The sequence below is a fragment of the Parasteatoda tepidariorum genome, chromosome 3 (genome assembly GCF_043381705.1).
Source record: "Parasteatoda tepidariorum isolate YZ-2023 chromosome 3, CAS_Ptep_4.0, whole genome shotgun sequence".
Lineage (NCBI taxonomy): Eukaryota > Metazoa > Arthropoda > Arachnida > Araneae > Theridiidae > Parasteatoda > Parasteatoda tepidariorum.
In genome coordinates, this window is record NC_092206.1 from 43935663 (window position 1) to 43963133 (window position 27471).

The 27471-nt window shown below is 32.2% G+C and overlaps 2 protein-coding genes across 2 annotated transcripts in view; both read left to right on the top strand.

Annotated features, from left to right (window-relative positions):
- Nucleotides 1–15005, top strand: part of LOC107448456 (uncharacterized) — a 22507-nt gene extending 7502 nt beyond the window's left edge. Inside the window, exons 5-9 of the mRNA XM_016063651.3 lie at nucleotides 105–215; nucleotides 4226–4274; nucleotides 7517–7759; nucleotides 11373–11561; nucleotides 13309–15005. Coding sequence (XP_015919137.2) covers nucleotides 105–215; nucleotides 4226–4274; nucleotides 7517–7759; nucleotides 11373–11561; nucleotides 13309–14778 — 2062 coding nt within the window. The 3' untranslated portion in view covers nucleotides 14779–15005. The remainder of the gene's footprint in view (nucleotides 1–104; nucleotides 216–4225; nucleotides 4275–7516; nucleotides 7760–11372; nucleotides 11562–13308) is intronic.
- A 2166-nt stretch (nucleotides 15006–17171) lies between these two features.
- Nucleotides 17172–27471, top strand: part of LOC107448430 (uncharacterized) — a gene marked incomplete in the record, with an annotated part of 23419 nt that continues 13119 nt past the window's right edge. Inside the window, 3 exon segments of the mRNA XM_071178530.1 lie at nucleotides 17172–17335; nucleotides 20705–20840; nucleotides 26267–26446. Coding sequence (XP_071034631.1) covers nucleotides 20718–20840; nucleotides 26267–26446 — 303 coding nt within the window.

Genomic DNA, 27471 nt, shown 5'->3' on the forward strand with positions numbered 1-27471 from the left:
TATATATATATATCATATTTATAGTATTTTTTTCAAATCTATGATTTATTTAATAATCAGAATTAATGACGGTGAAATTTTAAGGTTTCTAAATTTTTTCTTAGTATTAAGCAACTTCATTATTTCATGAAAGAAGAAATCCATAAGGCTGTGCAAGAAAATTATTTACTTCTAGATCAACATTTACACCTTGACTCTTATCTGACTTACTTGGAGTAAGAAACATTTTTTTATCTTGTCATTTCTTAGTCGTAAGAAGAAAAAAAAATGTTCCGTAACTTTTCACCGTTTTTAACGTAAATTGTTTTCACTTAAGTTTTGACTCATAAGCAATGAAATTACTCTTTTTAATCTAAATTCAGAAGTTTTTCAATTGCGTTATTGTAACACAATCATTTCATTTTCATATTTAAAAAGATGTTATCGCAAGTGCAAATATCGGCAACTGAGGAAATGAGTAAATGGAACTAAAAAAGAAAGAAAGAAAAACTGATTCATAGGATAATAAAAGTTTTTTTCCTCCATACACTTCTCTTTAGAATAAGAAAAGCTGCGATACCACAGAGGTTAAGGCATTGCGAGTAAGACCGGGTTCCATCCTCGGCTGCGGCGTGAAGTTAGCTGCAGTTCGAACTCAACTGGGATAAAAAGGTGGGCAATGCTGGTCAAATTTGCTCCATCATACCGTGGTCTCAAAATTGTGGGACCTTCATTTTTATGATGTAAGCAGCTTCGGAGCCGTGTTGGCTTAGAGCGTTCGCCTTCCGATGAGATGAACCGGGTTCGAATCCCAGCCATGATTAGTTGACGCGAATTACGCAACCGGCTCGCATCGACCACTGTGCTGACGTGAAATATCCTCCGTGACAGACAGATCATAGATTAGAGTCCCCTTGCAGTCAGGCTAATTGTGGGAGGTTTTCCTCTCTATGTAGCGCAAATGCGGGTTAGTTTCATTAAAAAATCCTCCACGAAAGCAATTTTCTCCCGATACTTGATCCAGGAGTTCTTTTTTCTTCTGGATTGGGTTTAAAATTGCAAGGCTACGGTGTTAAACATTAGTGGTCTAAAATCAAAAATTTGGTCGACTGTTCAACGATGGTTATAAAATAAAATAAAATATAAACAAGCTGACAACAAAATTGACTATTGTTGGCGAGCTTTACCTTTTTTTTTTACGTATATATATAATCAGGTCAGAGTAAAAGCTGGAAAAATAACTCTGAAGTTAGCTAATATAAATGATTTGCAATTTTTTTTTCTTTTTAAAAAGTGCTTTTAACATGCTTTATTGTAAACTTTGTGATTCAAGAAAGAATGAGAAGTTTTTCGTTAAATGTTTATTTTGTTTGATTTCACTCCTGTGCTTGCTCGGATATTTTGATAAAAAATAAACATAATGGACCATGTTTTTGTTGGAACTTAAACATCCGTTTCACAGCAATTTATTTATTTATTTTTCTGTAGAACCCATGACAATTTTTCTATTTTCAAATCTCTGCTTAATTTCACCGTAGACACTTTTGATTTTAAGTTCCTTTTTTCCCCGCTTATATTTGTGTTCATATTGAAGGCGATATTTTGCTTAAAAAATATCCGAAGAAATGCAGAATTTAAAAAAGTTTCCTACATTTTTCTGCAATAATTTATTTGCATTATTCCGTTTTTTCATACTTTATTTTTCAAATAGAGTTTTTGAATAACTTCTTTCTTTTTAAATACCATTTATTTAATTTTATTAAATACCATTTGTTTAATTTCATTAAATACGATTTATTTAATTTCAATAATATTTTTAAAATAGAAATGGATTAGGTCATAATGAGCTAATGAAATATCTTCAGGCTTAAATCTTTTCCAGTCAAAAGACTTGAACTCTTTCTAGTCTTCTAAAAATAGATTTAAAAATTAGCAAATTAAACTCAAATTGAACAATAAAAATTTATAAATGAAATAAAAAAAAAACATGAAATGTATGCAATACTTCTTCAGGGGGTACCCTTCATGCTGAAGCAATTCTGTAATTCATTGCTTAGCAAAACAGAAGTGTAATATTCTAATAAATAGCCATATCATTTTTTGCAGCATTTTCAACATTACAGCTTGTTTCGGTCACGTAAACTTTGTGCATTTTTAAAATGACTTTTAAGCAATTATAAAAAAATTTTATCATTGAAAAAATACTTCAATATTTGACTGAGAAGCAGGGTAAAATACATTTAAAATGCTTAAACTTTATATTATTTAGAGTATTATTATGTTGCATATAATATCTGAAAAGAGAATTACATATTCTTGAATTTGAATGAATACCTTAAACTTGATTTTATGATAGTTTAAAAAGCTTTGCACAATATCATTAAAAATTTGTATAAGAGCATTAAAAAACTATTTTTTTATATTGTAATTGCGTAAAAATATAGAAAACGGTATTTACTTCTTCAGAAATTCTAAATGGAAATTGCATGCAAATTTAATTGAAGTGGAACCTCGTTTATGCGAAATTGGCTGGATTACAATAATTATTCATATTAGCCGGATTTCATCTTATCCGATATAACATGAAATCAGTTTATTAATATTTATACTTACTAACACAGATTATGTAATCATCTACATATTGTAATACATATTATGTAATCACCTACATATTGTAATACATATTATGTAATCATCTACATATTGTAATGCATATTATGTAATCAAATAATACGTATTATTAATCCATATTATGTAATCAAATAATATGTATTATTAATCCATATTATGTACCACATTAATATATTAACAATAGTATTATATACCAATCTAATTAAAATAAGCTTACAAGTTTTAGTTATTTTATTCATTTGCCCATCTGCTACTTCTAACAAAGGCATAAAATAGAGATAGCAAAAATAAATAATGATCTTTTTCGAATAATGAGACAGAAAAATGAATCAAAATGAATAATTTGCACTTTATTCACAAGTTTATTATCCGTGCTATGTCCAGTTTCCTTTTATATTAAGTGAGTGGACGGCAAACTTGTTAGCCAAATATGAACATTACAACAATTTTAAAAACAATTGTGAGCCAAATTTGCTTGTTTAGTAAACTTTTATTACACTAAATAAGTAGTACACTAAATGAAACTAAATTTCATACTTAATAAATATTTATTAATGCGAACAATGTGCTTGCATCTACTTGGAAAGTTTGAGCAAGTCAGGTTTGTATGTTGTCCATGTTCTCATCAATAAGACGACTTCTCAGTTTACTCCTGATAATGTTCATGCTTGAAAAAGATTGTTCGCATATATATGTAGAGCCGAAAAGGGAAAGAACAGCAAACGCGAGCTTTTTCAGCTGATCGTAAGAGTCAGGAATATTATTCCAAGCGTTGAAAATGATCATGTCTTCCTTCTCCAGGTCATTCAAAGCTGACCACTTGCGTTGCATACTAAGATCATCTTTTTTCTTTCCAATGTTTCCAATTCAACACAAAGACGTTCGAATTTAGAGCGCCATATCTCCTTGTTTTTTAAATCCAGCAATTGTATTTCAAAGCTACCAATGTCAATTTCAAGAGGAGAAAATTTCAACTCGGTTATCGTAGCATTAAGAGGATTTTAATTTATCAAAATAAGATGTAATTTTTTCTCACCAAGTTTTTTTTTAAATGAAAATATTATTGCGCATTCCGTGGATATTTGTGCCAGAGTAGCACTTAAGGAGCCTATGAGCCACACGCGGCTCTGGAGCCGCACTTTGCCGACCACTGGATTAAGTGATAATCATCTTGAAAACAATATGTTAAACATGTAAAATACAATAATAATTGTTTTCTGACTCACGAACAAAACATGTGCTTCGTGTAAAGCGATATTTCATGTTAAAGTATTTCGTGTTAATGAGACAAGACTGTTATTAATAAAATGCATGCCATATTCATGAAAAAAAATTAAAGGCATCATTTCACAATAAGTCTTTTATGTTTGTGGTTCTTAAGAAGAACGGGGTAACTGACATTTTATTTCTAAGTGAGTTATGATTAAATTTGGTTTTCTTACAGAAACATTTTTATTTGACATCTTAATTTATATATCAAACCTGATTTAGTCTAGAAAGTACAATATGATTTTTTAAAAAAATCAAATTCGAGCCTTCTAAGATTGAAAATGTCAATTACTTTGTTAATCCCATTCGTCGTGAAGTTTTACTTATATAATATTGTTGATTACAGGAAAAAGAAGCAGTTACTGAATGAAGCTTTAACCAGTTATCCGTATCTTGTAAGACAAAAATTAACTTCTAATATTTCAGTTAAAGTATATATTCACTGCAAAATATTTTTGTTACGTTAAAATATTTTGCAGTGTAGTTTTGTTAAGTGCAGTTTTGTTATGTTAAAATATACATACACTGCAAAAAACTTTTGCGTCACGTGAAAACGCTTTTGAATATATAAATGTAGCAAGTATTAAGTTCAGTTTTAAAAAATTTAAGGAGGAAAATAGCAAGAAAGTCACCAGTTCATTAATACAGTAAGTAAAAATAAAAAAATAAAAATGAGCAAATACGCAATGTCAAAGAAATATTTTTCTATAATACTCAAAATTTTGTTGTTACTTCTGGTACATGCCAATATCAGGCAGCCTGCTTGGAAAATCAAGCGAATTTTTAAGGGATAGGTTGCGTTTCTTGTTTTTCAGTTGCACCATCAATGACTAAGAATATGACTTCTGCCGCACACACGTCACAGCCCGTTTTACAGGGAGGACCCAATCATACTCCGTTCATTTCGCCACAATTCGTAATTTTGACATAAACCAAAGACCGATCAATCTCAAATTCAGTACCCCCAGAGATATTATTTTTCGAAAATTTAGAGGACTTTGTGTCCCGTACAGATTTAACTTGCACCATGCACCTTTTAATACACGAAAAATCTTCGGCTGGAGGTATATTCGAACTCACATTCTCAGGAACACAGATATCAACCAGGCTATCCCGGTCTCATCAAAATCTTAGAGGTTTTAAGAAATTTTTGCGATGAAATAAGATCGCATGTTTGCAAATAGAGCTACTTAAATAATAAAGTTTCTGAGATACTTATTATTAGAGAAAAATATTTCTTACCTCTTTATATAAGCCCTGACATTTTCTGATCAAAATCCAAAATTCTTAAAAGGACGCTTTACCGCCGGAGAAATCCACCATGTCAAATTATCTTTCACCAAATTAAGTAATTTCAAACTTAAATCATAGAAAAGTGAATTCAAATAACAAAATGCAAATGAAGTATGACAAGATTGCTTAGGACTACATTGAGGGGAAGTTATCCTGTAATCATTTGTTTGCCCTTTGATGATTTGAAAGCATTTTTTCAGCATTTGAAATTTTTACGATTAAATCTAGGCTTAGCAGTTTTCTTTTAAATTTAAATTTTATTGGAGGAGAAATAGAATTTCCCTCTTGGTATAGTTTTTCCCTCTTGGTATAGTGTCCTCTTAACACACTGTTGACATCAAACACAGTGTAAATTGTATATGCCTTAATATTTATTTGAAACGAAAAAAAGAAAAGAAAAAAATCAAGAACTATTTGTACCTTTAATAAAATGTGAAGTCGAAAACTGCATATTTGATATGCGATTTTGTTAAGTTATAAAACTTTTAAGTCAACTATTATTTGCTTCCATCTTTGGACTTGGATAAATGTTTATAAAATTCAAAATATATAGATATTGTTGATATTCATAGATAAGTTGATAGATGTTACCGATTGTTGATGCAAATTGATTGTATTTTTAATGAATGTAATTTTTACTATGCATTTATTTTTGGCAGGTACTTTTACGCATATATTTTTACGATTAATTTAAAGTCTTTTCAGAGGTTTTGAAAGTTATATAACTTAGTCATAAAAACTGAAGGACTTATATAATATGAGCCAATTACTTTCTTTTTAAATGAATCTGCGTTTCAGAAAATAAAGCTAAATGCAAAAAAAATAAAGAAAATAACTTTTATATCACTTATTACATTTTAAATGTATTCTTGTCATTTTCAAATTGCTTATCGTCAATGAACATTTATGATGTAATTTGATTCTTTATTACATTCAAAACTATATACATATATCATTTTAACCTTTCTATACGATTTATTTTATTATTTTTTATTTTTTTGTAGTGATGATTTCTGTTTTATGTAGTAAAGCCAACATATATATTAAACTTGATTTCAGAATATTTACTTTTCTTGCATTTTAATGAAAAATGTAGTCTTCTTTGGATTAAATTTAAATCTTTGTACTCAGTTCAGTTTATTTCTTTTTTTACGTAATTCGTGTCTTGTAAGAACTGATTCCTCAAAAATAAATGTCAGTAATAAGTTAAAGCTAAAATCAAGATTTCTGTAAATAAATATGCAAAACTCATGCTTATTTGTTAAAATTGTGTCTTTCAATTGTATTTTCATCCAATTCTTAGAAGTAATAAAATACCCAACTGATATGAAAATTGCATATAATTTAAAGTGACTTTCAAAGATCTAACTTTGCTTTCAAGTTGATAACAATTTTAAGAATGTTTAGGAATAAAATTATTCATTTACAATGCTATAGATGGTTGATTTTCCAATCAATCATCTATAATATTGAGTTTGACCAAAGGCTTTTGCACGTATATATATATATATATATATAACCTTATAAACGTTTATTAAACTAGTTACAATCAAATTTTTTATTATAATTTTATTCCAGGAGAAAAAAAACATAGTATTTAAACTTAGTATTGGCTTAGTATTTAGAATTAAATTTAATTATGTATTTGTAGAAAATCAAACTAATTCCTAATTTTTGGAAATAGCTTCACTTAATTGTTATTATTATTATTTGAAATTTCTTAAAGATATTGAAAGATATTTTATTATTAGATAAACAATGATAAACATAACACTTTTAAGTATTCAAAATGAAATCAATTCTTTCCAACACTGTATGAAATAAACATGTTGATTTTTTTCCCTTTTTGAGTTCTTTTTGGTGGATTTAAAAATGATATTCGTGATTCACGTGAGGATATTCGTGAATATTTAGCAAAACAACATGTATTCAGCTAAATTAATATCAAATTTCAAAAATTAGTTTAACCAGAATTAAAATTTAAAGAAATGATAGAAAATTGCTTTCAATAAACAAATACCATTTCAAAAATTTTAACGTACTCGCTGCAGTACTTTTCTTAAATAATTTTAAAAAATAATTAGTTTTAATAGTAACTGTTTTGACAACAGTTAAACAGCAAATATATTTTCTTAGAGCCTTCAATTTAAGATCTAAGAGATAGTTTTATTATCGTAAAANTAGGTAGTTTTCATACAGCTGAAATTTATATATTGTAAGATAAATAATTTTGTACTATCTTCAGTACTCATAGTTTCCTATGTAAAACAAATGAGTAAATATTGGATCAAATGTGTATGTTTAAAATTGTATCGCAGTCATTATTTTATCTCTGTATTAACAGGAAGCATTAAGAGATGAGGGCGTTAATGAGAAACGATGGTCAGATCGACTTCGGCAGAAATTAATAGGAGCTGTTGAAGAACTCAATCAATATAAAGAATCGGTGTGTGACACGTACGAAAGAAATATACTGGCTCTTTGCGGGCAGCAGGTTCAAATGTGTAAAATTGGAGAAGAATTAGCAGTTAATGGTTTGTTTGATGCTGCTATTAAATCTGTGCTGGGAGAAAGTCAAGGTGGCGAAGTAAGTATTACACCGGAAATATAATGACAAGTGAATCGGCTTAGATGGGGCTGCTAGCCGATTTACAAGCTAAACTAAATTACTCTTTTTCATGTATATAAAAAAATCCTAGTATAAAAATTAATTATATTAAGAAATATATAGCAATATGATGATTAGCGGCAATGAATTAGAAAAGTTAAGAGAATCAATTAACATTATTAAAATTATTTATTAATTAAAAATTAAAGAAGTTAATAAATATAGTAGGTACGGTTAATAATTTGTTATTGAAAGAATCCTGTTAACCAAGCCTTTATTTTACAATTTAATAATGAAGGTTAAAACAATGAAAATTATGTATATCAAGTAATGATTTTGTCAAATATTAGAAGTAATAATAGAGGGGCCGGAAAAAATAATCATCAGTATCGTAGGAAGAACAATTGCGTCAGTGATTTTTAATTTAAAAAAAATTGCAGCAGCTTTATGAAAATAATAAAAAAGAAGAAAAAAAACGATACAATTTGTTTTGCCAGTAAGTCATGGATATTTGCTAAAAAAATAAATAAAAAACATTAATGTTGCAGTCAAAGGAGAATAAAAATAGATGACATTAATAATGGCAAATTCGAAGAATGGGTCTTAATTTGGAAATGGTGGAAAAGAAAGACGTTGGAGAGAATGATCTGGAGGATGGCAGTTCACAGTGATCCATCAGAAAATGAATCAAAGTCTTGTTGCAGTCTTTCAGTAGATGTAAGACTGATGGGGAAGTTTCTACTTATTCAAGATTAAAATATTTGATGGAAGGCGGAAATATTGTTTTACGAAAATTACCTCCACAGGCATGGGTGTCTATACAGTTGATTTCAAAAACCTTTTGCGAGTACAAACAGAAAAGAAAACTGTAGCAGCTATCTCATTCTTTGTGCTGGCAAAGAAAACATCTTAAATACCCTGCATGAAGCATCAAGACAAAAATATGGAGCCTCATTGATTACTACATCCCGCTTTGGTGACAAGGGATTACAGTTCCGGTCGGAGCCTGAGAATCGGAAGATAAATAACTTTTCTATGGTGGTTGGTGCGCTGGTCGTGATGGGAATGTCCACCTGGTAGAACGCTGAAATTCCACAAATTGGTCCACAAATCTCGGTGCACTACCGCGAACCGGCATTAACCGATTCATCGAGTTTGGTTAGATCTATGATGCAGATTCAGATGTAGGAGAATCTGAAATAAAAAAGGAGAAGATCACAGCAAGCTGTGGTCATAGAAAAAGCAAAAAGTTGAGAAGGAGCGTGGTTTCCTGGATGCTGGCTCGCAGTTAGCCGATCATGAAAGTCTAGGTCTGGATCTCTGGGAGTAGGGAACGAAGCAGCTTTACAAGCTCTTCATCTCTTAAGAGTTCTTTTATCTCAGTAAATGGCCGTAAGAAACGGCTGGCAGAATCTGTAGCTTTCTTGTGATGGGTCTTTTTCATCTTCAGCAATTTCCTGGGTCTTGCACTGCAGACCATAGAACAGGCTGGGTGCTCACCATTGCAACTGACGCAGGTCGACGGGTCTGATCTAGGTTTCGTACACTGGTACGAGTAATGAGATCCGGTACATTTCTGGCAGGCAGGAAGGGTCGGGTGTTGTGCAGTTCGCTGAGTGTGTCCATATTTTTGGCATCTGTAACACCGAATCTGTTAGCGTCCCCCACGGAAACGCTCGATCTGAACTGCTCTCTCAAGCATGGAACTGATGTTGAAGATGTTTCTTCTCATTCTAGCAACCGATTGGATGAAGAGTAAAAGTGGGAGGGGCCTGAGCTCCTGCCCGCTTTTCCTTTTGAGTTGAACTATTTTTTCTGGGAAGAGTCCAAAATTTTTAAGATATTTCTCCAATTCAGGAATATCGGTGTCTGTTTTTAATCCTCTGATGAAATTTTTCAGTTTCCTACTCGATATGAAGTTCTTTGATCTTGAATGGGAAACGGGAGGGTCCACCGTCGCGGGGCTTCGGTAACTTTCTCTCGTTCCGTCGGAGCTGATTCCGCAGGTGTAGCGGGAGCAGGTACTGGGTCTGGGCGAATGAGTTTGCCTTCAGATTTTGTATGTACTTGCGTCGCTGAGTTGACGCAAGTTTTCATCTTCTTTTTCTTTCTCCTTTTCGTTGATTCGGAAGGAGCCGGAGTATCAGTTGTTTCCATATAGACAGAGTTCTGTGGTTGTGTCTCAGTCTCTAAAGTGGGGGTTGATTCTGTAATTTCAGGAGTAGGAATATCCATCTCTTTCACCGGTGTCAACAGGGTATCGGTCTGCTGGAGAATTTCTGTCTCGATTGTTGTTTCCAGCTTTTCAGTGTGCACTGGCATTGTTGTTTCCTTTGCAGCCCATTCCTGTTTAATCATCAGGAGGCGTTCAAGCTGGTACCAAATTTTGGTAATCGTACTCGTCGATTCTTCCTCTTTGCTGTTGCCGTTTGATTCTTTCTGCTATGTCCACTTTACCGGATGTGCTGAAGTAAATCATTCCATCTATGTTTTCAGGAGCTGCTTTTTCATTGGCATAGGAGTAGCAATCCTCTTTGATGAGGTCGTGGTCTAGGATAGAATCTGTGATGAGAAGACATAGTAGCACGGGAGCTGGGTTATAATACAACCTTACTCCTCGAGGTCTCTGTAGAATCAAACACCATGTCCACTTGGCTTGGGTGTCACTGCATTTATATCCTTTTTCTTTCTTCCTTAAGTTAATCGCTTCTAAAAACCTTACTTTTGTCCCTCCAGGTCTTAGACATAGCATTTTATTTTTCAAACGGTAAAAGAAGCAGAGAGCAAACAATTCCATTGAATCAACAATGACCTTTTCCTAAGCTAAAAACACCAAGTATGTGGAGTTCCAAAGCGCTGATCCCTCCTACTCGTCACCAAGCTTGACACAGATTTATGCTTTAGGAGCAACTGTGAAAGAAAAACACGGCGAGAGGGTAACTCACATAGGGAAAAAGAGTAGAAAGAGGGAAAATGTAAAAATTAACAAACTGAAAAACAGTGACCCGATGTCACAACGAGATAATACTTCTACAGTGGAAAGGAAATGCGATACAGAAATAACGCTGGGTGGTTATAATTTACCCTGTTTAGGACAACCCAGTGTCGATTCTGGTTGACTGAATGCTGGCTGAATAATTAAACTTTATTATACGTTATATGGAACAAGAAAAATAAATTAACAATAAAAAATGAGTTGAAATTCGACCACCAGGTAAGAAAAAGGTGAGCAAAAAAAAGAAACAAAAAATATATTGGGTTCACGAAACAGTTTAATTATAGCACATATTCAATCTGCTCTTCATTTTTGCATCTGCAAATTTTTAAATTATAATGACCTGAAACTGCTTTATTAAGCTTGTTTGAAAAGCATATTTTATTCTTCAACTAATATTCTAATATTCTTCAACTAATAATCTTCTTATTCTTCAACTAATATTCAAGTCAAATATTTATCTATCTTATAATTTCAAAACAAAGTATGTCATTTCTTCGGCATTTCCATTACATAAGTTTCGTAAGATTGTAATTTAAATTTATGCAGTTAGGGATAAAATTTGAAAATAATTGTATGTTTATAATTATTTGGTAGCAAGTGCTAGAGGAGGACGATGAAGAAGTGATTGAGGATTGGACATACACTTTAAGTGAAGTTTATTCTGGTCGACAAGATCATTTGTTAAATGCAATTGAATCATGTGAAAATACTATGCGTCAAGTAACAGATCAACAAATAGAATTGCTGATTACTAAAGAAAAAACAGAACAATTAGATTTTGAGGTAATTATTTTCTTTTACAATATATAGGCTTACTAACAGGAGCTTGTTTCCAGTAGATTTTGTTAAGGATAACCCGTGTTGTGGTAATATATTGTCTCGTCAGTAAAAGAAATTATCTATATCACACCGTTCTTACTTTAAATTACAATAATTTATTTTATAAACAAAATGTGTTTATTTTTGTAAAAAACGACAGCTTTACAGAAAAAAAAGATAATAAGGAATGAGAAGCATTCACGTCAAGCAAAGAAAAACAAACAGGGGGTGCAGTCTCCTAGTCATTCAAAAAGATTTTTTTGCGATTCGAAATTTACATTACAACCACGTCAATTTCTCTTTAGCAAATAAAAATGCATTTAATTAATTCAAAAAAGTACATTTCTACTTGTAAGACAAAAAGTGCGAAGACAGGGGGAAAACAATTTTTGTCGAGGGACATTAACACAACCAACAGTAAACTTTGATGGCATTTCAGAAACGTGATTGAATCAAAGACTGATATATATATATATATATTGTCAAANCCTCTTTGCATTTAACCGGTAATCCCAACTCTGATATTTCTCCTAAGCTATCTTCAGCAGATATAAGAATATCGAATAAATACAACTACATCAACGAATAAATTAACAACAAATCGGATATAACAAATATTTCGGACATTCACCAGTGAGGATCGACATTATAAATAAGTTAAAATAGAAAAAATAAGTGTATATATATATATATATAGGGTGATTCTAAAAAGATGGGCTAAATTTTAGGAGGTGATAGTACACACCCAAGCAAACAATTTTTATCAAAGAATGCATGGTCGAAAACGAAATTCAAAGGTGCTGGCGCATTTGGAAAGTTGTTTGATGCAAACGTGAAAGCTCCATTTCTGTTGCGAGTTACTGTGCTACATTACTTGTCGCCAAGCTTTCGGCCGCTGCGGGGAAAGCTCGTGATATGCCTGGTGTGTTTCAGAATGGTCGCCTATCTTTTCTTCGCCATTGTACTGCGTGCATAGCCGCTGCTGGCCACTGTTTTGAACACTTATTGTAATCACATGCCATTAAATTTGCTTTTATAACTTAACTTTAGCGTTCTTTGCCTCATATAAGAACATAAACTTTGACGCCCTCTAGCGGTCTAGCGTATCTCTCTTTTTTTTCTAACACAGAGATGACCTGTAATATTTCTTAATCATTTTCTTGTAATTAGAACACAAATGTAATTAAAACATTCAAACAGTTTTATGAGAAATTTTGAAAATATTTTGAAATTTTGAAAATATTCAAGTATTAAAGCATGGAACACTTTTATTTAAACATTTTGCATTTTTTTTTTCGTAATTTTTTCTTATTAAATTCTGATGATGAAAATATAAGTAGTACTAAACAATATTTTGAATAGGTATTTAACTAATAAAAGAAACTGAAAAAAAATATTTAGATGACAGGTGCTTAAAATAATTTTTTATCGATGAAGTAAAAAGATTTAACTAAAAAACTGACGGTTTGTTTTCATGCAAGCATGTTAAGATTTTATATTTAATGTGAGGATGTGTAAAAATATTATTAAAAAAATATTTTTTTAGCACCGGAAGATAATTTGCTTTTTTTAGATTACTGAATAGTTATGATAGCAAATTGAAAAACAAAAATAAATAAATATAAAAATAAATACATAAATAACGAACTGCTTGTGTACATGAAATAAATTGTTGTAATAAATAAATATATTTTATTTATTACTTTTTTAGGTAAGCCTTTTCACAGACAACTCTGCCTTGAAAATTGAAAATATAGATCGATTGAAGGATATTATAAGAAAAATACGTGCTCCAATGAGGAGGACACGTGCTCCAATGAGAAGGACTGAAGATGCAGATGTTAGTGCTAGAATGGGCATTAATTTGCCTTACGAATCGTTTGGTCAAGGCTTATTAGATAAGAGTCATTTGTTTAGCACTCCCGAACGTCCTGTAGTTGTACCTGCTGCTCCAGACTTACCTCCTGACGATCAACCATTAATACAGCCGCCGCAGTTGAGCTCCATTCAAGGAGCTCCAAGTTCTGGTGTTGCAGAGGCTGACTTAATAATAGATGAGGCTTTTGATTTCTTCGACCAGTCGCCTGCAAGAGAAGTTCCCGATCAACCACTCGATTTGTCAAGAAAACAAGTCGTACCATCTCCCAGGGAAAGTCCTGGTGATGCAGAGGCAGCAATGGTGGGAGATGCTTTTGAATTTCTCGATGAATTATCTTCAAGTGAGGTTTCCTCGCAACCACTTCAATCAACTCTCACAAAAACAGCTGAAACAAGTCAGCCTCGTGAAGATGACTTTCCTAGTGATTATTCATCATTTGCTGCTGATCCACCCCAGTCAGTTTTCTTTCCAATTTCTGAAAGGGTTATTCCTAAAACAAAGACTCAAAGGTCCTTAATTCCGAAACTAGATCCTTCTCGAATGAGAAAATCTGGTAGATTTCAACCTGGATATGGTAAAACAGACAGACCATTATATGCTATTAGCGAACAACCAACAACAAGCAAGACTATCCGCCCACCAAAAGGTAAGAAGAAAGGGCAACCACCCAAAAGACAACCATGGAGCTCTTCAACTCGAATACCTACTCGTGGCATAAGGACAAAAACGACGCAACCTATGCCACGATCTGTAAAAATGAAATCAAGTCCGACTCTTGGAGTGGCAGGTGCAAGTAGAATCCCTAAAATGAAAGTAAAGCCAAGGCCAAGGTCGTTAATACCAATGCGTGTCCCTCATGCACCATACGAACTTACAAGTCCTCGTACACCTTTTAGGACGTATAACGTTCCACGTCCACGACCACAACTGGGACAAACATTTGATACATCGTTACAATTGAATCTACGATCTGATGATTGGAGACTAAGAAGTAAACATTCTAAACCCCAAACTTCTCGAATCCCTGAAGCTGTACAACAAAGCGATATAACTTTTCATCCTACTCCTCCAATATATAGAAGAGGATGGCTAAGAGCAAGAGATCCAATAGTTCCACCGTTTATTGGCCCGTTGCCCACTGCTGCAGCTCAAGCAAGTAGAACGACTGGAGCTGCACCACAAATGGATGGAACATTTACAGCTGCACCACAAATGGATGGAACATTTACAGCAGCACCAGATATGAACAGAACAATTGCAGTTGCACCAAAAATAAATAGGACATTTCGAGCAGCACCATAATTGATATTTGAGTTCAAAACAAGGAAAGTAATAATGATTAATATTTAAACGCAATGAGTCATCAGTTTTATACATCAGTTATCAGTTTTATTCAGAAAGCTTTCTAAAAATAGTTTTAATCTCTCATGCAGCCTGAAGTTAATTAAATGTGATATCTGTATTCTATTAATTAATTTTATGTTCTTAAGTAATTATGGTTTTAAAATGATGAAATAAATGAACTTTTAACCAAATGAGGATAAGTTGTCGATTGGCTTATTCAATTATTATTTTTTGTATGTCTATAAAAAAATTCAGTTTAATTTTTCTGAATACGTTACAACATCGAAAGCACTTTATTCTATGCTTTGACTATAATAAAATAGAATGTTCAATATTTAAACAATATACTATTACGATATCATCTTTTGTAAATCGTAACTTAATATATTAATTTTACTGAGGTATTTTAATTAAAAGTTTAATACTCGAAATGAAATGATTTCTAATCCTACTCTGATATAAGGTAGTACTTAGTAGGAGCGCGTCATACTTTTACCATCTTACATTTCTTATAACTTAATATATTAATTTTAGTAATATGATTTGATTAAAACTTTAATATTGGGTAACAATTAGTAGGAGGACGCCATACTTTTATTATAGTGCATTTTTTTTAACTTAATACATTAATTTTAGTAATATGATTTAAATAAAATCGTAATATCTGAAAATAAAGGATTTCTGATCCTACTCTGATATAGGTACTCTGATATATTTAGCAAGGGGACGCCATACTCTTATCCTCTCACTTTTTTTACTATTTCTCATCATAATTTCAGATTTTTTGTATAGATGTCCAAGTCAGAGACTGAACTAGATCAGTGTTCTTCTATCATTCAATCAAATTCCGTTTGCAGTATACCTATACCTACCCCGATATAGGTACTCTGATATACTTAGCAAGGGGCGCCATACTCTTATCCTCTCACTTTTTTTACTATTTCTCATCATAATTTCAGATTTTTTATATAGATATCCAAGTCAGAGATTGAACTAGATCAGTGTTCTTCTATCATTCAATCAAATTCTGTTTGCACTATACCTATACCTACCCCGATATAGGTACTCTAATATATTCTTAGCAAGGGGAAGCCATACTCTTATCATCTCACTTTTTTTACTATTTCTCATCAAATTTCAGATTTTTTATATAGATGTCCAAGTCAGAGACTGAACTAGATCAGTGTTCCTCTATCATTCAATCAAATTCCGTTTTCACTATACCTATACCTACCCCGATATAGGTACTCTGATATACTTAGCAAGGGGAAGCCATACTCTTATCATCTCACTTTTTTTACTATTTCTCATCATAATTTCAGACTTTTTATATAGATGTCCAAGTCAGAGACTGAACTAGATCAGTGTTCTTCTATCATTCAATCAAATTCCGTTTGCACTATACCTATACCTACCCCAATAGAAACGTTTTCCTACCGATTGCATCTGTAACTGATAGACCTTTGATAGATTTTGAATGGACAGGTAAGTGAAGTGACGTTAGCTTACACATCACTGTTAAAAAATAGTTTCATCTTTTTTAATGCATTTGTTGTAAAACAGCGCATTTTAAAAACGTTTAGTTTTAATTATTTTTTGTAGAATTAATAACTTATTTAAGAGGTGAAAATAGAAATAGTAAAAAAGTGAAACGATAAGAGAAAGACGTTAAAAACAAGGGCCAAATTTTTTCATGATTTGAATTTATTAGAAATCAATGTTCCAAATTATTTCACCTCCAGAATTTTGATTTTTTAAATATTTAATTTATTTAGTATGTTTACGATTTTAAAAAAGGAATTGGGTATACTATAGCCTACGTCACAGATCGTGTTATTCCTACTAAATTTAACTAGTAAACAGCATTTTCTGCGAACCTGATTTCTAGCAACAAGTAAAAGCATCAAACGAAGTGTCTTGTTATAAGTCGCTACTCGCCAGGTTGGAATTGTATTAGTCTAGTTCCTTTGGAAATAATTTATATTGTTGTTTTACCGAAGTTTATGAATTTAGTAAACATATTTAAAACTCAGCTTATTAATTAAACTAAAAGGTAAATGTTATTCCTAGTAAATGGAAGTAGTTGTGCTTTTTTCATATTATACCCAATTCTAGTAAAATTTTATTTATTACTATAAAAGGGTATAGTTTTATTAAAGTTTTCTACCTTTTGTAGCTTTGATTGAAAAAAATTGTTCAATGCATTTTTTTTTTTGCTATATCATGTAAAACGAGAACGAAAATTATTGTCTAAAACATACACTATTAATGTTTAATGTGGGTGAACAAAAGCAGGAATAAAAAATAAAACAAAGAAGATAAACTTGAATTACATCAATTTAAAATTTTTTAAACATTTACTTAAGCTTATGTTCCGTAGTTTAAATTAGGAAAATTTTAGTTAAATGAGAGTCAAAATTGTTCTATGATAATTAATTAATCATATTTTGGTAATTCTGATAAATTATTTACTTATGATAAAATCTTTATAGTCATATTCTTTAGTAGTAAATTGGTAAGTATCATTTTTATACATTGCGTTGCTTGAAAATACTGAAGAAATGAGCATGTTTCAAGAATAAATTATTAATTTAAGTCATGTTTTGTTAATAGAAAATGCAATGTGCAGTTATTAGTTTCTAGGATTGGTCTAATTATCCCCTTTGTACTTTTTAATAATCTCAGCATCTTTGAACTTTGTTCCTTAAGCAAATTTCTTAGTTTTTAATGTTACGAAGATGAATCCTTTCCCCCTATTCATCAGACAAAAGAATGGGTGTAAATATACTTCGCTGTGCCTTTTGACAAAAAATTGTCTTCTTTCTTTTTTTCTGTGACAATCGTATTTACCTGCAACCCCTTTCTAAAAAAATGGGACCGAAAACGTAATGTTTGCAATAAAACACAAATAAAAAAAAGCATGCATAAACGTAAAAGCATAATATAACCTAACAAAAACTTAACATACATAAATGGTACTTGGGTAAAATCCGATTAACCATTAAAGTTGGCGAAAATTCCGCCAAAAGAGACCAAATCGTTTCATACTGTTACCACGGCATATTTAATGGCATATTTAATGAAAATTTTAAAAAAAAGTTTTTTTTTTTACAAAAAAATCCTTGGACTTAATGTTCAAGACTCTACTATTAAAAAAACTTATAGCACAGTTTATTTGTGGCATTGTTGTGGTAAAATTTGCGGCACAGTTTACTTACAAAAATAACTAAACATTCAAGCACTTTATATTTATTATGATTTAACCAAAATAAAAAAACTGTTTCAATGAAAAACATTAAGAAAATACTCACGTATTTGGTATATTCTTTTCCTTTCTTTAATTTTTCCGAAAATGGTTGTCGAGGTTTTATTCAAATACAAAAAAAATGTATTATAATGAAACATGAACATTGTAGGGTATCTACCACTACAAAATTACAATTCACTAGTATATAAGACGTGTTAACTCGACTCTATGTCGGGGTACCTTATCATAGATGTAGGTTGACATTGTCTATAACTACCATCCCCACATTGGTGACCTTTGGACGTGATGTGAAAACGCCTACCTTGGCAGTAACGCCCACTTCGATATGAACACGCCTATCTTGACAGAAACACGCACTTCGATGGATGGTTCACATTGAACAGTTGACTTGCTACTTGTGACTGCGACATTATCCCCCTCCTCACGCTGTTCCTACTCAGTCTCGTCTCGATCACGCACAACGTTGACTTGCATACACTCGACTGCAAACGGCAACGCAGAAGCGACTACGACAGTGAAGTTAATACACCTCTCACATTCAGCACTCAAAAAGTACGGTGATCTTAATACAGCTCACCCGGCTTCTCACAAAACAGCAATGAATCAACTAGTAGTATCCGTTTATCGAATTCTTCCCCAGATATAATTCTGGGGAGGAAGTATTGTAGGGTATCTACCACTACAAAATTACAATTCACTAGTATATAAGACGTGTTAACTCGATTCTATGATGGGGTATCTTTTCATAGATGACGGTTGACATTGTCGATAGCTACCATCTCCCCACAAACATTATATAATAGCGTATTGCAACTTAACATAAAAGCATGCAACATAACAAAAACATAACTTAAAAACATATAACACGACAAAAGCATAGCACAAAAAATTCGGTTTGTTATAAATTAAACAGCATCGCCTATTTTGGCGAGAAACTTGGCGAAAATCAAAGGGCACGAGTTTAGGGTACATGATTCACATTTACAAGACTTTTTGTTAGCAGACAGAAGCAGATTTTTGCAGAACTATGTTTTCAAAATTTAATTTGTTGAACGTTTAGAAATATCAAGGGCATTTAGATATTTAAAGGCGTTCTTAGAATTTTAAAAGTTGTTTCTGAAAATATTACGTCCGAGTATAAGGAAAAGCGTTTTATAATCTGCTATTCAACAGCTGATCCATTTTCAGGTTTACAACTTTCGTTGTTCATCAAAATCTAGATGTCTTTCGCTGTCATATGCATCAGTAATAACTGTTCTCTTCCCTGCAAATTATTCATTTTCCCATTATTTAACGGTATATGACAGCAATTTTAAATATGGTTCGCTATTGTTATTACGTTATTTAATTTTGATCATTATTCAAAATTGTTCAAAGATAATTCCATGCATAAAAAAACCTTTATTAAATATTTTTTATTTTTCATTCATATTTTTCTTAATAATGATCGAAAAAATACTGAATTATATTGTATAATTTCTTTTTTGCATAATTTTAAAGAATATAAATTTGCATGTCAAAATACAAAATTGAAGCAAAATCAGTCGAATAGTTTCTGAGAAATTCAAATATTTCAAATCAAATATTTGAAAAATCGATTTCTCAGGAACCGATTTTGATCAAATGGGAAAAATATACTTGAGGGTGCCCCTTGGCGAAATTGGCGACTTACGTTTGGCACCATACTTGCTTGCCCGGAACGCTGCGGTAACTCACAAACAGAACATTTATATCTATTACTAATTAAACCTTCATTCATACACCAGTCAATCACTGCTTCTTTTCCATTGTTATTCAAATCGTACAGAAACTTAAGATCTATCTTATTGACAGTATTCATTTATAGTACCAGAAGCAAAAGTAACTTTACCAGTCGGTATCCAAAGTACAACTAACGGATCTCTGAAATTACATTTAAAAATTCATTTAAAAACAACGCTAAATTCTAAACTAATCAGAATCACGATTGGTTTTCAACATCGCCCAGCTTGGCGATCACAACTTGGCGGGCGCACCCTCAAATGTAGTCTACCCGATCAAATTTACAATTAGCCAATTTGACCCATTTTGCTCAAATTTTGTATTTTGGCACGTAAAATTATATTCTTTAAAATGATGCAAAAAAATTTTATACATAAGAATTCAAAATTTTTTTGACCATTACTTAAAAAAATAATAAATATTTAATAAAGGCTATTCTTTGCAGTTTTGGATAAAAGAATCTTATAATTGTGGGTACACACTCGCACAAACTTTTTTTTAAAAATATAGATAAAGTAATTGCGAGATGTTTACACTTTCTAGCTAACTTTTTATGATAAAATTATCAAGTTATCTACAAACATTGTTGGTTTTTATAGTTAGCTAAAAAAAAAAGAATTCAAATTCTTATATTTAAATTTTATCCCAATAGAATTGAAAACTGAAGTTGTGGTACCAAATTTTTATTACAATGATAAAATGTTTTGAAATCTTTTAAATGAATAATATTTAACTTATTTTATTTTATCAAATAGCAAAAAATAATAAAAATACTATAATTTCAAATCATCACAACGGCTTTTAAGTTTCACATTTCATGGTTGATTATATTTCATTACTTTTCTATGCTTTCAGAAATTCTTTCAAAATGGCACATTTCGTTGATAGTGAAGCAATAAGTAGATCGAGAGCCGATGCGATGCATTCTGATTCGCTGGGTTTTCCGCCACAGCTACCGCTTATAACAGTCACACCACCTCAAACTTTTTGGGTAAATTCGCTGTTTTATAGATTGCTTTAACAGGTTTAAGTAATTTCTTAATAGTCATATACAGGATTAATAACCAGTAATTTATTGCGAAACCAAAATTCTGACTGCGTATTGTGGTTGGTTCTAATGCCACTTGCCATATGGGCAAGCCTGCTTGGTGAAACCGAGCAAATTTAAGGCAGAGTGTGCGATTCTTGTTTTTCAGTGGCGCCATCTATGGCTAAGAATTTGATTTCCGCCACATTATACGTCACACCTGTTTATAAGGCAGACTAGAGCCTCTGAATTAGACAGCCGATTTATCATCTATTTTTGGAGCAAAGAGCTAACATAAGCACAATACTAGCATAACGTTAACTTGCTTAATAGGTCAGCTCTGATAGTATAGGAGCCTTAAGGCAGACCCATTCATACATCCGTTCATTCATCCACAGATCGTAGTTTTGACCTGAATCAGAGAACGATCGATCTCCAATCCAGTACCCCCAGGGTATTGATTTGTTATGGGAACATGGAGGGCTTTGCGACTCGACAGAATTTTAACGTGCATCAGTCACCAACTACACGGGAGTCTTCGGCCGTCGGGATTCGAACCCACGAACTCTCGGACATGGGTCCAGCACCCTACCAACCAGGCTATCCCGGCCACTACGTGTTGTAAAGCCCGAATGCTTGAATTTCAACTGCAGCTTTGCGTTCGATGACAATTAAAGCTAAAATCGTTTCCCGATCGATACGCTCGAATTAATAATCTGATTATCGTTAAACTTAATTTATTGTGAAACGAAATTCTGACTATTTATCATTGAGATCGAATGCTTCAATTTTAACTGAAGCTTTGTGCAGAATAACAATTGAAGCTAAAATCGTTCCTCATAATTGCAGGCATAATTTTTCTCCTTTTATCGCTAAATAGAATTTATCACCAAACAAATTTCTGACCCTTTTATGACATGAAGAATTTGAAATACATGAAATTAAAATGAGTAAAATAGCTTGTTAAAAAATATTTAATTTTTGTGACGTCTAAAATGACAGCATCGGTCTTATATCTTTCAGAATTAACTTCTAACACCTTTTTTTTCTTCAAAATAATTTTTTTTAAAAAAGTTTTCCATGTTTCTCGTTTCATGCATTGTAAAATTATCTTCTCTTTTTTAGTTTAATTAAACAACGTGGTTCTGAAAAACTTTTTCGCTTGAAAAATTATAATATACATTTTTTTTTTGAAATTAAAGTATTAAAATAATGATCAAGTTTTTAGTTTTATTGCTCGGCTGAAAAGTCTTGTCTAAAACAATAGTCATAAACTGTGACTGAATATAGACAAGATTATTTTATTCGTCATTTTACAATAAGAAAAGTTTTTAGTTTCTTAATAAAAGGCTTCATATCCATATGGTGTTATTGATCTTTTAACTTTTTCTTTTAATACCTTCGAAAACTTTGAAATATTAGATTTGAAAATTTGCAAAATATGATTTAATACTTAAAATTTTTCTGTCTTTAGATTTCTTTTTCATTTATATCGATGAAAACCGATTTTAGATGATGTTGAAACGTTCTTTTAAAATAAATTTCGCAAAAAAAAATGATAAAAATATATTTTTAATAAAAATAAGTTTTTGTTGCTACTAGCCCTCAGCTGTAAGAAAAGCTGAATCAAGTTAATGACACCAGCAACTCTAAGCATATCAAGCACGAAGAGTGGATCCAAGCAGAGATCACCTCTAGGAAGACCAAGACAGCCGAGAATATGGTCTGGTGTAGCCTGACAGACTTAGATAGTCATACTTAGAGAACATGTAGGGAAAACTTTTACTTTGTTTATGTATGCCATATATATCAGATGACCATTGCGAAAACGAGTAATGACAGTCTGCTCTAGTCTGCTGCACTGGAGGGACAGGGAACCACCAGGGCGATTATACTAATATCAGTAGTGAGCAAGAGGAACAGTAGGACCACGTAGCGGAAATAAAGCGGAAATACGCTTCTGAAAAAATCCGCGATGACTGAGAACACAAGGGCAGAGCTGAGCCAATTTTAGCAAGGAAGTCAGAAAACTCATTAACAGCAAATATTGTTAATGAAAGAGATCCACTGCAAGTGAATCGCCTAGAGTTGAAAAGCCTTTTCAGCTTGTTCAGAATAGCCACTCCGACATCATCCCGCACTTCATGCGAATTTGAAAGATGCTGGATCTGACTCCGGCTTCACTCGAGATACTAATTTCCTTCAAACGAGAAAGTAAAAATACTCTATTGAGTTCAGCTTCTATGGCAAAAACGGAGCAGTCATCAGGATTTCTCAATTTTATATGGTAACAGGTGTTATGGGATCTAATATAAACTGCACTACCAGAACGAGTATTTTCATTCTTGCTACTACCTGTAAAAATAAGAGTAGCCACCATTGGAATATTGCTGATTAATTCGAAGGCAATCTGCTTCAGATGAGCTGGGATGACTGATGATTTGTTGACATGAGTCAACAAATCATCAGTCGGCATCAGGTTTGAATGGAAAAACATGCTTGAGATGGATCAAGAATGGAGTTCAAGTAGTATGGCTCTAAAGCAATGTCAAATTCTCACCAACCACATGCTAAAAGTCTAATTGTTTCACCAACGCTGAAGAAAGGGGATTGTTTGAACCAAAGCTGAGTAGTTGGTTAAAATATTTTACAAGATTTGAGTTTCTTCGAGAGCTGAGTGATTGAAAAGGACAATGTCATTATGGCAGCTATTACGCAGATCTGTCTAAATAGAAAGATAATCTAATAGAAAGATAGAAATCTAAAAACGAGGAAACGTATAGCACTAGAAACTTTATAAATATATTAACTGTAGTACTGTTCTGGTATAGTTTTGTTACAAACAATTCCTGATTAGACGGCGCTCTAATATTTTAGATATTTCAACTGAGACGGGTAGAAAAAACATCAATAATAAGTCTTTTGTAAAAACTATATGAAGATAATTAAAAACATAGTTATTATTTCCCTCACTGTCCGCATCTCACTGACGATTGAGTTGGGCTATGATAATCGCATTAGATGCTTTAAACAAAAACACGTGTTTTTATGTGTTTATGCGCTTATATTTTTTATTTGCTTTTATTGAATACAGTCAAACCTCGATATCTCGAACTTGAAGGGAGAAGGGAAAAAATTCGAGATATCGAAAATTCGAATAATCAAAAATCGCATATTATCGATGGTAGAATAAAGAAAAATGCTCTTTGCATAACTTATTTACTATTCCATATTTATTCTGAAAACACTTTTTACACTTTCATTTAAAAAAAGATTCAATTGTTGTTTGCTTTAGAGATGTGTAAGAAAGTTTGTCTATAACACTTTCTAAGTGGACTATAGCTTTAAATGTCTCCTCTCACTTATCGGCTGCCTCTCAATAAATCTTCTTACAGTGTCTACTGCAGAAAGTGCTTGTTTGTTAGTAACATTCGGCTGTAAATCTTCGATTTCCTCATCCTCTTCTTCTAATAGTTCACAAGAGGCTTTCGTTTGAACGATGACGTCATTCTCATCCTTCTGACCACACACTGTTACTGCATCATCTACGTTTACAAAGTCATGAAATTCCATGTCATCAAGCTTCATTAGTCCGGTCAATCTGTTCCAATCATTTTCGGTGCGGTTTTCTGTTTGGCTGCTTTCGCGATCTTTAATGAATCCAGACTTCTTAAGGCCATTCATTATCGTAGAGGAAGGCGCATCATTCCATGCCTTATCAGCCATTCTTAAAATTGTTTGTTTTTCGTTGGATTTTTTTTTAGTTTTAGAAGAAAAATCTACACTATTTATGAAAAAAATTCGAGTTAATGAGGATTTAGAAAAAAAAATTCGTGAAATCAAGTTTTTTTTAACATTGAGAGTAAAGAAATTTGAAGGGAATTTTTTTTTTCTTCGAGATATCGAAAAATTCGTGAAATCGAGGTTCGACTGTATTACAAATTATCTTGAAACTTTACATTTTAACACATTATATTTTATGCCTTATATTAGTTTTTTGGTTATGNTTTTAGCGTAACTTGTCCACTATTACTTATAAAAGTGCAGGCCATATGGCTAGATTCTTAAGTTCTGATAAAAGTTTTATGAGAAATCCATTTGCTTTAAAAATTTCTACTTTGGTTCGCTACCACTAGAAAGAATTATTTTCAAAATCCTCATAAGTTGGAGGGTATGAATATATTAACTGTAGTACTGTTCTGGTATAGTTTTGTTACAAACAATTCCTGATTAGACGGCGCTCTAATATTTTAATATATTGAAATAACTGACACGGGTAGAAAAAACATCAACAATAAGTTTTTTGTAAAAACTATATGAAGATAATTAAAAGCATAGTTATTATTTCCCTCTCTGTCCGCATCTCACTGACGATTGAGTTGGGCTATAATAATCGCATTAGATGCTTTAAACAAAAACAAGTGTTTTTATGTGTTTATGCGCTTATATTTTTTATTTGCTTTTATTAAATACAGTCAAACCTCGATATCTCGAACTTGAAGGGAGAAGGGAAAAAATTCGAGTTATCGAAAATTCGAATTATCAAAAATCGCATGTTATCGATGGTAGAATAAAGAAAAATGCTCTTTGCATAACTTATTTACTATTCCATATTTATTCTAAAAGCACTTTTTACACTTTCATTTAAAAAAAAAGATTCAATTGTTGCTTGCTTTAGAGATGTGTAAGAAAGTTTGTCGATAACACTTTCTAAGTGGACTATAGCTTTAAATGTCTCCTCTCACTTATCGGCTGCCTCTCAATAAATCTCCTTACAGTGTCCACTGCAGAAAGTGCTTGTTTGTTAGTAACATTCGGCTGTAAATCTTCGATTTCCTCATCCTATTCTTCTGATAGTTCACAAGAAGCTCTCGTTTGAGCGATGATATCATTGTCATTCTACTGACCACACACTGTTACTGCATCATCTACGTTTACAAAGTCATGAAATTCGATGTCATCAAGCTTCATGAGTCCGATCAATCTGTTCCAATCATTTTCGGTGCGGTTTTCTGTTTGGCTACTTTCACAATCTTTAATGAATCCAGACTTCTTAAGGCCATTCATTATCGTAGAGGAAGACACATCATTCCATGCTATCAGCCATTCTTAAAATTGTTTGTTTTTCTTTGGATTTTTTTTTAGTTTTGGAAGAAAAATCTACACTATTTATGAAAAAAATTCGAGTTAATGAGGATTTAGAAAGAAAAATTCGTGAAATCAAGTTTTTTTTAACATTGAGAGTAAAGAAATTTGAAGGGAATTTTTTTTTCCTTCGAGATATCGAAAAATTCGTGAAATCGAGGTTCGACTGTATTACAAATTATCTTAAAACTTTACATTTTAACACATTATATTTTATGCCTTATATTAGTTTTTTGGTTATGTAGGACAGATATTATGAAAAAAATTATCCAAAGGTGGCTTCATATCCACGATTCGTAAGCGAGTTGCTGGCGATAATAAAGGACAACATTCCTGAAGCAAATTTGGATCTGTTTAATACACCAGAGATGATAATTGGAACTTTAAATTCGATTGTGAAGAGACTTGATGACAGAAATAATAAGGTTAGCATTCAGGCTACAGTTTTTTAAAACAAAAATTTAAGTACTTATCTGTGAGACTTCAAAATTTCCATATTACTATCGATGTCAATACTGCTTAATTAATCATGATAATAGGTATCTAATATACGCATATAATTTTTTACGGTCCACTTTAACAAACAGGTACCCAAAATTTATTACAGGTTGCTTTATATTGAACTTGCTTTCTTTTATTCTTTCAGTTGCAAACAGAAGGTTCGTATATTTATTATAAAAAATAAGCATTTTTAATACCTTCGACGTTTTAACGAATTTTTAACCTTAAATTTACAACCAGTAGTTGAGTCTAAAAGTATATTTATTTACAGTGTATTTTCATTTAAAATTTTTTAAAAAGAGAAACTGTAACAAGACAAGAAACTATAAACAACAGAATAAGCAAACGAAAGTAATAGAATCAACTAAAGATGAAGATGATTTAAGACAATAGTAAAAAAAAGAGAAAAAAAAACTACCACTGTTCCGTTTTTAGGAGCGAGCTTATCGCCATTGATGATGGACTTGCCTCAATACTGTCTCTTTCAATTTCGAAAGAGATTCGGATCCTTACCAACAGTAGAAGCGCTGTTCAGCACTTGGCTAGCTGGCACAGAGTGAGGGACAATACTAGCACGAACATCCTTTATAAACTTTTACACCTCTCCAAATATTGTCGAATTCACGTACAATGGATACCCTTACACGTAGATATATCAGGCAATGAAATAGCAGATAGTCTAGCCAAGGCAGGTGCAACTGAGGCCACTCCACCTCCAGTGTCTCTTACCTCCTCAGAGCTCTTCTCCATTGCTAAAGCCAAAAATAAATCAGCATGGCTCACTCCACCCAGTCACAATTGGTACCAGGGTACCAGACCGGGTAGCTGTTTGACAGCTGACAAAGACCGTCAGTCTCAAACCGCCATCACACGTCTCCGCTGTGGACACCTGAAATCACTGAGGTACTCTGGAGGAGAAAAGTGCTTTGCCCTCTGTACCAAGTGCTCT